This window comes from Cetorhinus maximus, chromosome 3 (assembly GCF_964194155.1).
Source record: "Cetorhinus maximus chromosome 3, sCetMax3.hap1.1, whole genome shotgun sequence".
NCBI classification, from domain to species: Eukaryota; Metazoa; Chordata; class Chondrichthyes; order Lamniformes; family Cetorhinidae; genus Cetorhinus; species Cetorhinus maximus.
In genome coordinates, this window is record NC_135881.1 from 143635254 (window position 1) to 143649040 (window position 13787).

The following is a 13787-nucleotide window of genomic DNA, read 5'->3' on the forward strand; positions in this document are numbered from 1 at the left end:
AGGAACTAAAGATAGTTTTAAGTAAATTACGTGTGTGTGTGTGTGTGTGTGTGCGTGCGCGCGCGCGCGTGTGTTATATAAGGTGAGGGTGGGTTTAAGTCTCGCTCTCTATCTGGACATTCTAGCAGATTACTGAGGCAAGTTACTAAGAATCTTAGAGGAGTTGCTCTAAAGTTAAAGTAACAGTGAATGTCAAGAGTTCTGGATCTCAAGAAGATACCAAGTTGTCAGCAGTCTACTGGGAGAGGGAACTGCAGGGAGCAAGTCCTAAAAGGAGAAAGGAGAAAGGTCCCAAGTTGACCTTTAAGTTGTCAAAGGACAAGGATAGAAATCTGGAACAAGGTCCTGTTCAGTGAAGTTAAAGTAAGGAGCAGAGGATAAGGCTCCGAATTAAAGAGAGAAAGCTGCGGGGAGCAAAATCAAGGTAAAATGGGCTTGCAAAAGGCCAGATCAGAGGAGACAGCCAAAGGTTGGTGGCTCCTTACTACAGACCTGTGAAGCAGTGGTGTTCTGTTAGCACGGTTGAGTCTCAAAGTGCACATGGAAGGTGAAGCTTGAATGCATGTGGTGATCTAAGTGGAGGGAAAAGCAGAGGGAAAGATCAACGGTGGATCCTTGTTGAAGGCATCCAGGGGAAAGTGTCGCTTGGGAGAAGGCACGTTCTTCGAGATCAGAGATTGGGTACCCCCATGTGAAAGACAGAATTTCCGTGAGACCAATTGGCTTAATATGACGAGCATCTGGAGGAGTTGATGAGAGATCCATAGGGTGGCACCTGTCACTTAATCTTGGAGTGTGGTGTGTCTGACCACAGGTCACCTCTTGGTTTACATGGACTGTATACTTACTGTGAAAATTAGAGTATAAGATAGATTTTTTGTAACTTGTGTTATTCTTACAAATCTGTACATATCAGTAAAAGGTATGGTTGTGGGTGATGGAGTAGTGCAATATCTTTTTCTTGTTTAATAAATGTTTTGTTCTTTCGTTAAAAGTACGTCAGCAGACTCTGTGGCTTTGTTCAGTAGCTGCCCTCCAAGATTCTAAACAAAAAATAAGTTAGGACTTATCGAGCCAGATTCCATCCTGGGATCTGACTTATCCAGTAGTAACATCAACTGGGATCATAACAACACTGTTACAAAACAAAACAAAAACAGTACCGGGGAAGGAGTAGAGAAAAAAAATCGAAGGCATAAATTTTATAATGTGAAACAATTTTGCAAGTGCACTTCAGAGATATTAAGGTTGAAAGATCAGCCTCTGCTTTTGTGGAGGAGGAAGAAGAGGACAATGATCCAAAGTCCGAAAAATGGAGGGTGTAAGTTGGGACAAATGGCTAGAAAATATTTTCCCAAAGAGGATAGGGCGAAGCTGTGGATGGATTAGACAAGCATCTGGAAATTGATTTGCTGCTATGGTACCAAGAATAAGTATAGTTGAATAAAGACAAGTGTGATGTGCGAAAGAGTAGATTCAGGCCAACTAGCTAGGGATTAGGTAAAGTACGCAATGGTTAGAGGCTAGTGAAGACCGTTTCAGAAATTACATTTGAACATATGAAATGGAGCACAAGTAGGGCATTCAGCCCCTCGGGCCTGCTCCACCATTCAATAAGATCATGGCTGATCTGTTTGTGTTTCAAGTGCTACATTCCCATCTACCCCCGATAACCTTTGATTGCTTTGCCTAACAAGAATCTCAATCTGCCTTAAAAATATTCAGTGACCCCATTTCCATTGCCTTCTGATTCTTTAGGAAACAAAGTAAAAGAATGAATATTTATATCACCTTATTGCATCTTTCAGGAATGTCACAAAGCATTACAAATGAATTATGTTGTGTAATTACTAACGTGTGTAAATAAAGCAACCAATTTGTGCACAGCAAGGTCCCACAAACAGCATTCAGGTGAATGACCTGTGTTTCTGTAGTTTTCAATAAGGGAGAAGTTGGAAGTGACAACTCTTGACTCGAAATATGAATGAACATACGAATGAGGAGGAGTAGGCTACTCAGCCCCTCAAGCCTGCTCCGCCATTCAATAAAATAATGGCTGATCTGATTGTAACCTCCCACCTACCCCGATAACCTTTTACCCCCTTGTTAGTCAAGAATCTATTTAGGTCTACCTTAAAAATATTGAAAGACCCTGCTTCCAATGCCTTTTGAGGAAGAGTGTTCCAAAGACTCTCAACCTTCAGAAAAATTTCTCATCTCTGTCTTAAATAAATGACCCCTAGTTCTAGAATCTCCCGCAAGAGGAAACATCCTCTACACACCAACTCTGTCAAGACCCTTCAGGATCTTACAGATTTCAATCAAGTCACCATTTACTCTAAGCTCTAGTGGATACAAGCCTTAACCTGTCCAACCTTTCCTCATAAGACATTCCTGGTATTAGTCTAGTAAACCTTCTCTGAACTGCTTCTAACGCATTTACATCTTTCCTTAAACAAGACGACCAATATTATACACAGTACTCCAGATGTGGTCTCCAGTGCCCTGTACAATTGAAGTATAGACTCCCTACTTTTTAACTCAAGTCGCCTCACAAAAAACGATAATATTCTATTAGCTTTCCTAATTACTGGCTGTACCTGCATACTAGCCTTTGTGATTCATGCACTAGGACATCCAGATCCCTCTGAACTTCAGAGCTCTGCAATTTCTCACCAATTAGATATGCTTCTTTTTTAGTTTCCCTGCCAAAATGGATAATTTCACACCTCCTGACATTATACTCCATTTGTCAGTTTTATGCTCACTCACTTAATCCATGTCACTTTGTGCCTCCTTAAGTCCTCTTAACAACTTACTTTCCTACCTACCTTTGTGTTGTCAACAAATTTAGCAACCATACTCTGTCCCTTCACCCAAGTCATCTATGTAAATTGTAAAAAGTTGAGGCCCCAGCACTGATCCCTGTGACACACCACTCTTTACATCACGCCAACCAGAAAAAGACCCATTTACGGCTACCCTCAGTTTCCTGTTGACCAGCCAATCTTCTATCCTTGCCAATATGTTACCCCTACACCATGAGCTTTTATTTTCCTAAATACCCTTTTATGTGGCACCTTTTATCCCTTTCACAAAACCATGTTGACTCTGCCTGATTGCCTTGAATTTTTCTAAGTGCCCTACTATAACATCTTTAATAACAGCTTCTAACATTTCCCCTATGACAGATGTTAAGCTAACTGGCCTGTAGGTTCTTGCTTTCTGTCTCCCTCCCTTTTTGAATTAAAGGAGTTACATTGTCCAATCTAATGGAAAATTAAACCCAATGCATCAACAATTTCACTAGCCACTTCTTTCAAGACCTAAGGATCCCCCTGCAGCTCCAACAATTTGCTCAATATCTCATCTCTGGTGATTGTAATTTTCCTAATTTCATCATTTTTTAATTTGTTCATGGGATGTGGGCGTCATTGTCTGGGCCCATCGAATCTGCACCGACACGTGAGAAACACCTGAACTACTCACCTAAATGCAAGAGTAAAAGGAATAAAAAGGTCTTACAATCAGGTTCCGAATTTAATTGCTCTCTTCTGAATAAGGTTGTGAATAGTGTGTTTGTAAGCAATTTACATGATGAGAAATAGGAAATGGGTAGCAACAGACTTCCTGGGGGAAGTGCAAATGAAAGTCAGAATGGGGAGGCTCACTGGTGTGAAATCAGAGGGAACATGGAAGGTGAAGATGGGGATGGCAAACAGATTGCAGAATTTGCTGCCGAGGAGCAAAGCAAGCAAGGCATACGCCATGACTGAGGTTAGGCAACAAATAGCCACCTGGGTAAAACCAGTGTATATACTATGAAGATCCGACGTAGAATATTCAGGCGGCAGAGGGAAGCCACATGTCTTAGACAGACAAGAATCTGGGTAATGGCAGAACAGAAGAAGTATTAGTGATAGGGACTGTAAAGGGGTGTGGCGCAATGATTTGGAAGGAAGAATGGGAGTGACAGCGGTCACCAGGAATAGAAGATAGATAAGGGAGGAAAGCAGGACAGTATAAGAACAATAGACAAGCTTGAAACAAAATCTTGTTCACAAGTAGACAATTTTACAACAAATCAGGACATTAGTTTAATTTCAAAATGATCAGAGAATTAGTCATGTTCTACTGTGAAGTGTTAGTTAATGTTGTACCCCAGGAAACACATTATTTCAATGTAATTAGTCCTTTGAATACAGTATTATGGTACAATTGTACATTAAAAAACTCATTGTACAGCTTTAATAAAGCAACATATTGAGGTGACAAGGAATTTGAAGTTTTCCATCTTAACTGAAATAACTATTAGGTGCAGCTGCCACCAGTGTGACAACACATAAAGCTTAACTATTATGAAGGCTTTATGAACAATAAGTAATTTTTGCAAGTTAAAAAACATTACAAAAGTGTTTCCATTTCATTTATAAGTTGAATCCAACTCTTGGAGATGGGGAACCGTTAGTGTAGTAGAAGGTAATCTAATATGTTTTGTAACTGGTAAAGATGAAGTATAACTTGACCGATGTTTATATTTCTTTAAGTTGAGGGCATTATGCTGAGAACTGTTCACTCTGAACATTCTAAACAATCACTAATGACACCAGAGGTTGTTAGAAAAATATGCAAACAATTCATTGCAAAACCATGATCTGAATTGAGAAAATAATATATCAAGCAATGACAAAGCAATTCAGGCTGCAACAAGATGTGACAAACCTGAAATGAGCAAATCTTTCACTGGCAATTCTTCCCACAATGGGAGATTACAAACTATGCTTTTCATTTGCTCACATGGATAAACGCCAGGTACTTCTCAAAATGCAGCAGGGAGAAAAAGTAGGAAGGGCCAACAAAGCGCTCCAGTTGTCCTCTTAGAAACACATTAATGAGATGACCAGTACATCTTCTAAACCCAGAAATAAACAAACAAGGGAAAAAAAAGTCTTCAGTCAATATCAAGCAAGAGATACATAAAGCAGGTGGAAAGGAAAACACACATCTAATTTTTAAATGGGAAAAAATTAAAAGGTGAAATATAAATATTACTAAGTAGTGCATAAAGTTAAATTAATAAAAGGTGGAAGGGGAAAACAGAAGTATTATTTCCTGAAAGAAAGTAATTATTTGAGAAACAGCTCCTTGTGGCATAGAACATACTTAGCACCTGCAACTGAAGCACTTGTTATCCAACCTGTGCAGCTTTGGTCCTGAGAGTATAAAAGGCATAACGTGCAGCAGTAATCTCCCTGGGGGACACTTCTCCCTCTTCCCTCCTACCCATCAGGTTTGCCCTCTTCCCTATGCCCCACCAAGGGGCAGCTGGCTCCCTCTGCCCCACTCCAGCAGCAGCTCGCTGCACACCACCTTCCTCCCCCCCCACCCAGGGGCAGCTCCTTCTCCCCTTGGCCCCCCCCTTCCAGGGACAGCTCTTTCTCCCCTTGCCACCCTTCCCCCCCCACCCCCCCTTCCAGGGGCAGCTCCTTCTCCTCCTGCGCCCCCACAACATGGGCGGTTTCTAAACCCCCCTCCCAGGGCAGTTTCTCCCCTCTTCCCCCCACTCTCTTTCCATGGGCAGATTCTCCCTCTCTCCCACCTCTCCATGGGCAGCTTCTTCCCAAAAACCCCTGGCCCTTCATGAGCAGTTTTGCCCCCAGCTCCCTCCCACCGTCTCTCCATGGGCAGCTTCTCACTTTCCCCCACCCCTCTTGCCATGTGCAGCTTTTCCCCCACACCCCCAGCCTGTGCAGCTTTTCCCCCACACCCCCAGCCTGTGCAGCTTTTCCCCCACACCCCCAGCCTGTGCAGCTTTTCCCCCACACCCCCAGCCTGTGCAGCTTTTCCCCCACACCCCCAGCCTGTGCAGCTTTTCCCCCACACCCCCAGCCTGGGCAGCTTTTCCCCCACACCCCCAGCCTGTGCAGCTTTTCCCCCACACCCCCAGCCTGGGCAGCTTTTCCCCCACACCCCCAGCCTGTGCAGCTTTTCCCCCACACCCCCAGCCTGTGCAGCTTTTCCCCCACACCCCCAGCCTGTGCAGCTTTTCCCCCACACCCCCAGCCTGGGCAGCTTTTCCCCCACACCCCCAGCCTGTGCAGCTTTTCCCCCACACCCCCAGCCTGTGCAGCTTTTCCCCCACACCCCCAGCCTGTGCAGCTTTTCCCCCACACCCCCAGCCTGTGCAGCTTTTCCCCCACACCCCCAGCCTGTGCAGCTTTTCCCCCACACCCCCAGCCTGGGCAGCTTTTCCCCCACACCCCCAGCCTGGGCAGCTTTTCCCCCACACCCCCAGCCTGGGCAGCTTTTCCCCCACACCCCCAGCCTGTGCAGCTTTTCCCCCACACCCCCAGCCTGTGCAGCTTTTCCCCCACACCCCCAGCCTGGGCAGCTTTTCCCCCACACCCCCAGCCTGGGCAGCTTTTCCCCCACACCCCCAGCCTGGGCAGCTTTTCCCCCACACCCCCAGCCTGGGCAGCTTCTCCCTCCCCCATCTGTCCATGGGCAGCTTCTCTCCCCCTCCTCCTCCTCTCTCTCTCTCCTTCTCTCTCTCCATGGGCAGCTTCTCCCCGTGCCCTCCTCTCCATAGGCAGCGATTCCTCTCTCTCCTCCCCCAGTTCCCTTCCTGCTGCTACTGTTTATCGAACGGGAGGTCTGTACCCGGCCGAGTGTCCGCGGCCCCTGAATCCCCGCCCCGCCGACTGTTCCCGCCGAGCTCTCACTCACCACAACGTGCGAGCCGTTGAGTTTGAGGGGTTTGGGGCTGATGAGTGGGGAAACCATGTACAGGAGCAGGACGAAGGCCACGATGAAGGCCCCGACTACCAGCAACATGATAAACAGCAGCGGCCTCCAGCCTGAAAACTCACTCCACAGAGTAACACCCTCCTCCAGGAAGAACATTTAAACCACTCGGCAAGTGCTCTCGGTGACAGAAAGACACAGAGGTGGAGCTGTAGTTAATAGGAAACCGAGATCCACCACCCGAAATGGGAATCAACATCAAAGTTAACAGCGAGGCCTGGGCGCCGCCAATCAGCCGCAGCTGGGTGGGCGGGGCTAAGGGCGGGAGGCGGGACCGAGAAGGCGGGGTGATGGGAGTCAGAGCTGAACGGGTGGCGGGGACTCCGGGGGCGAGGCGGAGGCTGGGGACGGAGCAGGGTGGGCGGGGCCAGGCGGACGGTTAGGCTGGGGGAGGGGTCTTGTATGGAGGCGGGGCCTTGTAGGCAGGGTCTTGTATGGGGGCGGGGCCCCTTTGGTTTGGGATCGTGTTCGCGGTTGGGCTGGGGCCTGGGGGTCGGACCGAAGTTGAAGCCGGCGGGGACGCGGCTGGTACTTACACGTGCCCAGTAGCCTCTTGTCGGGGAGAAGCTGCACTTTTCTCCAACAATTCCCGTTCTAAATAATTCAGTAGTGGAGTTGAATGGGCTCACCCTATATATCACTAAGAGGCAGGCAACTGTACAGCTGCAGTCATAATTAAACAAAGCCTGACTACGCCAAAGTAAACACAATTTAAATCACAATGTCATGATCTGTGTTGTTGGAAATTCAGTTGTACATGGTCCGCAAGGAGCGTCCGCAGGAAGCTTCACGATCCAGAAATCACAGCCCAACCGACTGATCCACAATTCGGAACGTGCTAATCCTGGCAAAGAATTTGTGTGTCACCCTGCAAAGATAGGATTTGAGGCTGCATCGTGGGCCCTGCACAACTTTCCTTAAATGTTCAAACGTTCAAATTGCAAGTAATGTCATTTTTGACAACTTCTTGTTGCAAAGTGACTAGAAATAATGTGGAGCGTTTCTGCAAGTCAAAAGTAAATTTTCTCTCCTCGTCCTTCATTTCTGGGCTCGTCTGCAGTCTTTGACATTGACCACACTATACTCCAACCCCTCTCCACTCCCCAGCTGATTTCATTCTTATCTATGTAACCATAGTCAAGAATCCCTTGCAATGGCTCCCACACCACTACCTCCGGTGAGCCCAAAATATCCATCATTTTCCCCCTCCTATTTCTCATCTACATGTTGCCCCTCAGTGACATCCTCTGAAGAATTAGGTTTCAGATGTATGCTGATAACACCCAGCTCTACCTCAGCACCACCTTTCTCGATTCCTCTACTGTTGCTAAATTATCAGACTGCTCATCCAGCATCTAGTACAGACCAAATGAGCAGAAATTTCCTCCAATTAAATACCGTGATGGGAAGAATGAATTCACTCTCCTCAGCCTCTGCTGCAAAGTCCATTCCCTAGCTACTGACTCCATCCCTCTCCCTTGCAGCAGTCTGAGATTATGCCAGTTGGTTTGCAACCTTGGTGTCACATTTGATCCTGAGATGAACTTCCAACCTCATATTTGTGCCATCACTAAGGCCAACTATTACCATCTCTATGATATTGCCCATCTTCACCAGTGTCAGCTCTTCTGCTGCTTAAACCCTTATTCATACCTTCCTTACCTCAAGACTCAATTATTCCAAAGCACTCTTGGCTGGTCTCCCACTTTCTCTGCTGTACATAAACTTGAGGTTATCCAAAACTCTGCTGCCCATGTCTTATCTCACAGCAAGTCCCATACCCCATCACCCCAGTGCTCGCTGACCTGTATTGGTTCAATTTTAAAATTCTCATCCTTGTTTTCAAATCCATCAATGACCTTGCCCCTTCCTATCTCTGTAATCTCCTCCAGCCCCACAACCCTAAGAGATATCTTCATTCCTCTAATTCTGGCCTCTTGTGCATTGCCAATTATAATTGTTCTACCATTGGTGGCTGTGCGTTAAGTTGCCTGGCCCCAAGCTCTGGAATTCCCTCCGAATAATTCTCCATCTCTCTACGTTGCTTGTTTTCTTCCTCTAAAACATTCCTCTTTGACTAAGCTTTTGGTCATCTGACCTAATATTTCCTCATGTGGCTCAGTGTCATACTTATAATGCTCCTGTGAAGCATCTTAAGACACTTAATTAATTAAAAGCACTATATAAGTGTTGTTTGTGTTGAGATTCTGAATTTGCCAAAGAGTGTTGCTGCATCCTCACAGGAAGGGTAGAGGAATAGATGATCTCTCCATACAAAGGATCCAATAGGTATTGTGTAGCAGCAGAGTTTGAGTTTGCAGCACAACAAGGAGATAGAACAGAGGCTGTAGAAGGGGCATCATGCCCTCTTGCCAACTTGGAGCCGGACTCTGCTATGCTCCCAGATAATGACAGTAGGCTGTATAGCAGTCTGCCACTGCACCAAACATCATGGTATGCATCAGCATCAGCATTCTTCTGTTTACCGCCCTATCAATGTTTCCATCTGAGACCCCTGCAGAACAAGTCGTGTGCAACTTCACCCTCCGGTGAACTACCGCACAAGCCCCCTAGCATGGCTGCAGCCACCTTGTGCCTGATGATTCATTATTTTCTGATCCAACTCCATACTAGTGTCGAAAGTTTGCAGCGTCCCAGCACCTGAGATGGTAGTTGCTTCCTCATCATCGATGTGGGGTTGCTCTTGCTCTTCATCCTGGCAGTGCTGAGGCTACCCACGTGACAGTTCTTGGGTACCTGAAAGCTTAAGCATCAGAGAGCATGGACCTGAGCGGTGGCGGGAAGTGGACTGATGGGAGCAAAGGTTTGCTAAAAAGAATAAAGGAGTGATGTTGTAACACAACAGGTAAGTGATTAGTTGGTGTATATTATTGTTGTTTTCTCCTCTAAGTTAGGACAGTGGGTTAAACTGAGAAATATATTTAGTGGTCTAATAGTTTCTTAAGTTTGGTAAGTTTTAAGTAGGCTTAAGTCTAAGTTTCAGGTAAGATTAGTTAATAGTTCAACAAATAGAGGCATGGAAGGGCACCTCAGTCCCATTGAATGCACATCCTGTGCCAGGTGGGAACTCTAGGATACTTCCCACGTCCTAGACAACCAAATCTACAGGAAGTGTAGTCAGTTGGAGGGCCTCAAACACCAGGACTTGGAGCTTGAGCAGCACCTGGCATCGTTATACTGCATCTGTGAGACTGGGGGATTCTTGAATAGCATATTTCAGGAGGTGGTCACTGCAAAGCTTAAAAGTGTGCAGGCAGAGAAAGAATATGTGACCACCATATAAGCAGAAGAGTGCAGCAGAAATTAGAACCAGAATGAGTAATAGTGAGTAATAATGGTAAAAAGTCAAAGCTTAAGGCTCTTTATCTGAATGCACACAGCATTTGTAACAAGATAGATGAGTTGATGGCACAGATAGAAATAAATGGATATAACTTGATACTATTATAGAGACGTGGTTTCAGGGTGACCAAGACTGGGAACTCAAAATTCAAGGGTATTTGATGTTCCAAAAAGCAGGAAACTATAGGCCAGTTCTAACCTCACATCTGTCGTTTGGAAAATGCTAGAGTCCATTATTAAGGAAGAAATAGCAGGACATTTAGAAAAGCTTAATGCAATCACAGAGTCAACATGGTTTTGTGAAAGGGAAATCATGTTTGACAAATTTGCTAGAGTTTTTTGAGGATATAACAAGCAGAGTTGATAAAGGGGAACCGGTAGGTGTAGTGTATTTGGATTTCCAGAAGGCATTCAATAAGGTGCTACATAAAAGGTTATTACACAAGATAGGAACTCATGATATTGGGGGTAATGTATTAGCATGGATTGAGGATTGGTTAACACACAGAAGGCAGTGGGTCGGGATTAATGGATCTTTTTCAGGTTGGAAAGACTTAACTAATGGTGTGCCACAAGGCCTAGGGCCTCAATTATTTACAATCTATGTTAATGACTTGAAGGAGGGGGCAGGGTGTAATGTATCCAAATTTGCTGATGATACGAAAATAAGTGGGAGGGCATGTTGTGATGAGGACATAAGGAATCTGCAAGGGGATATATACAGGTTGAGTGAGTAGGCAGAAACTTGGCAGATGGAGTTTAATGTAGGAAAGTGTGGGGTCATGCACTTTGGTAGGAAAAATCAAATGGCAGACTATTATTTAAATGGAGAGAGACTCCAAAAAAGTGCAGCACAGAGGGATCTGGGTGTTCTTGTGCATGAAACACAAAACGTTAACATGCAGGTGCATCTAGTAATTAAGAAGGCAAATGGAATTTTGGTCCATATTGCTAGGGGGTTGGGGTTTAAGAATAGGGAAGTCTTGTTACAACTGTACAGGGTGTTGGTGAGGCCGCACCTGGAGTACTATGTACAGTTCTGGTCCCCGTATTTAAGAAAGGATATACTGGCATTGGAGGCAGTTCAAAAGAGATTCACTAGGATGATTCCTGGGATGAAGGGGTTGACTAATCAAGAACGGCTAAACAGGTTAGGCCTTTATTCATTAGAGTTTAGAAGAATGAGGGGTGATCTTATTGAAACATACAAGATTCTGAGAGGGCTTGACAGGGTAGATGTTGAGAAGATGTTTCTACTAGTGGGGAAGTCTCAAACTAGGGGACATAGTTACAGAATAAGGGGATACCCATTTAAAACTGAGGTGCGAAGGAATTTCTTCCCTCAGAGAGCAGTGAATGTCTGGAATTCTCTACCTCAGAGAGTTGTGCAGACGAGATCACTGAAAGTATTTAAAGAGGAGGTAGATAGATTTTTAAAATATTGGGGAGTTGAGGACTATGAGGAGCTGGCACAAAAGAGGAGTTGAGGCCTGGGGCAGATCAGCCATGATCTTATTGAATGGTGGGCAGGCTTGAGGGGCTGAATGGCCTACTCCTGCTCCTATTTCTTATGTTCTTATACCAGACAGACAAGGACGAGCAAACAGGTGGTGCAGGAGACCAGGTGCATCGTGTTCTCTAACCAATGTTCAGTTGTGAATACTAGCAAAGGTGATGATTCCTCTAGAGAGTGCAGCAAGAGCCAAGGTCATGGAACCTAGTGTGGCTCAGCTGTGCTGGGGGTGTTGGGGGGGAGGTGGGGGGGGGTGGCTGGTGAAGGTGTGTGGGGAGGAGTAGGACGACAATTAGGAAAGTAATAGTGATAGAACATTCAATAGTGGAGCAGACAGGCAATTATGCAGCCACAGACAGGACTGCAGGATGGTAGGTTGCCTCTCTGAGTGTTATCTATGGTAGCACTCTTGGTCTGAGGTTCCAGGTTCAAGTCCAGCTTGAGTGCAAAAAATCAGAACTGACATTCCAGTGCAATACAGATAGAGTGCCGCACTGTTGGAGGTGCTGTTTTCCAGATGATATGTTAAACTGCTGATGTGGATGTAAAAGATCCCATGGCACTGGTTCAAAGAAGAGCAGGGGACTCATCCTTGGCGTCCTGGTCAATCTTTTCCCTCAATCAACATCACAAAAACAGATTATCTGGGCATTATCATATTACTATTTGTGGGATTTGCTAAGCACATTTTGGCAGCCTTGTTTCCTACATTATAACAGTGACTACCCTTCAAAAAGTACCTCATTGGCTGTAAAGTGCTTCTAGACATCCAGTGGTTGTGAAAAGCATTATATAAATGCAAGTCTACCTTTTCTATTTCCCTGATGCCACAGGGTCAAAGATGTCACTGAGTGGCTGCTAAACATGCTGAATGGGGAGGGTAAGCAGCCAGAGGCCATGGTCCATATTGGTACCAATGACATAGGTAGAAATACAGATGTGGTCATATGGGCAGATTTCATGGAGGTAGGAATAATTAGAAATCACAACCTCAAAGATATTAACCTCAGATCACTCCTAGTGCCATGCTGGAGAGTACAGAAAAGGAGGACCATGCAGATGAATATGTGGCTAGAGAGATGATGCCAGAGAGAGGGCTTTCGATTCTCAGGCATTGGGAACAGTTTTGGGGGAGGTGGGACCTGTACAAGTAGATGGGTTGAACCTTAGCAGGGCAGAGATCAATATCGTAGCAAGGAGGTTTGCTTATGCTGAGGGTTTAAACCCGTTTGGTAAGTGGATGGGAAGCTCAGTGTAGATTCAGAGGGGAGAGAAGCAAAGCTGGAAATAGAAGGCAGAAAATTAGTGAGCGAGTAGGGAACATTGAGGGAACAAAGGCTAGAAAATAGACATCAAAGGAGTTGTTCGGTGATTATCGGTATATACTTCAATGCATGGAGTCTAGTGAATAAGGCAGACAAGCTGAGGGTACAGATAAACACTTGGAACTACAATGCCATAACTGAATCTAAAATTTGGCTTAAAGAAGCACAGGAATGTCAGCTTAATATTCCTGGTTATATGGTTTTCAGATGGGATAGAGAAGGAAATAAAAAAGCATAGGGAATCACAATATTGGTTAAATAAACATGCAGAACTCTGCAGAAGGATGATATGCTTAGAAAGACCTTCAATCAGGCCATATGGGTTGAAATAAGGAACAAAAAAGGGGCAATCACAATGCTGGGATTATACCATTGACTCTCAAACAGTCAGATGGAGAGTAAATATGTAGACAAATTTCTGAGAAATACAGAAACAATTGGGCAATAATTGTAAGGAATTTCAACCATCCTTAAGTTAACGGGGCTAATTTCAGTGTAAAATATATATAGGGATCAGAATTCTGAAAATGCATTCAGGATAACTTTTTTTAGCTGGTTTGTGGCAAGTCCAACAAGCTATGTAGCAGGAGCAGGAAGGTGGGATGAAGCTGTACAGCTCTTTTTTGGCTGGCATGGACACAATAGGCCGATTGGTCTCCTTCTGTGCCATTATTTTTTCTATGTTTCCATAAAAGAAGAACAGAAGGTTTGTGGTTAGGGAAGGGTCGGGAGAGATGTTGAGAGAAAAGCAGTTGGTCCCACCATCTGCAGTTTCCACTTTG

The 13787-nt window shown here is 45.1% G+C and overlaps 1 protein-coding gene across 2 annotated transcripts in view; it reads right to left on the reverse strand.

Annotated features, from left to right (window-relative positions):
- kdsr (3-ketodihydrosphingosine reductase) overlaps window positions 1-7069 on the reverse strand; it is a 40887-nt gene extending 33818 nt beyond the window's left edge. For both annotated transcript variants that reach the window (XM_078539071.1, XM_078539072.1), the window contains exon 1: window positions 6727-7069. In XM_078539071.1, the coding sequence (XP_078395197.1) occupies window positions 6727-6903 (177 nt within the window). In that variant the 5' untranslated portion in view covers window positions 6904-7069. The remainder of the gene's footprint in view (window positions 1-6726) is intronic.
- Between the last annotated feature and the right edge of the window lie 6718 nt (window positions 7070-13787).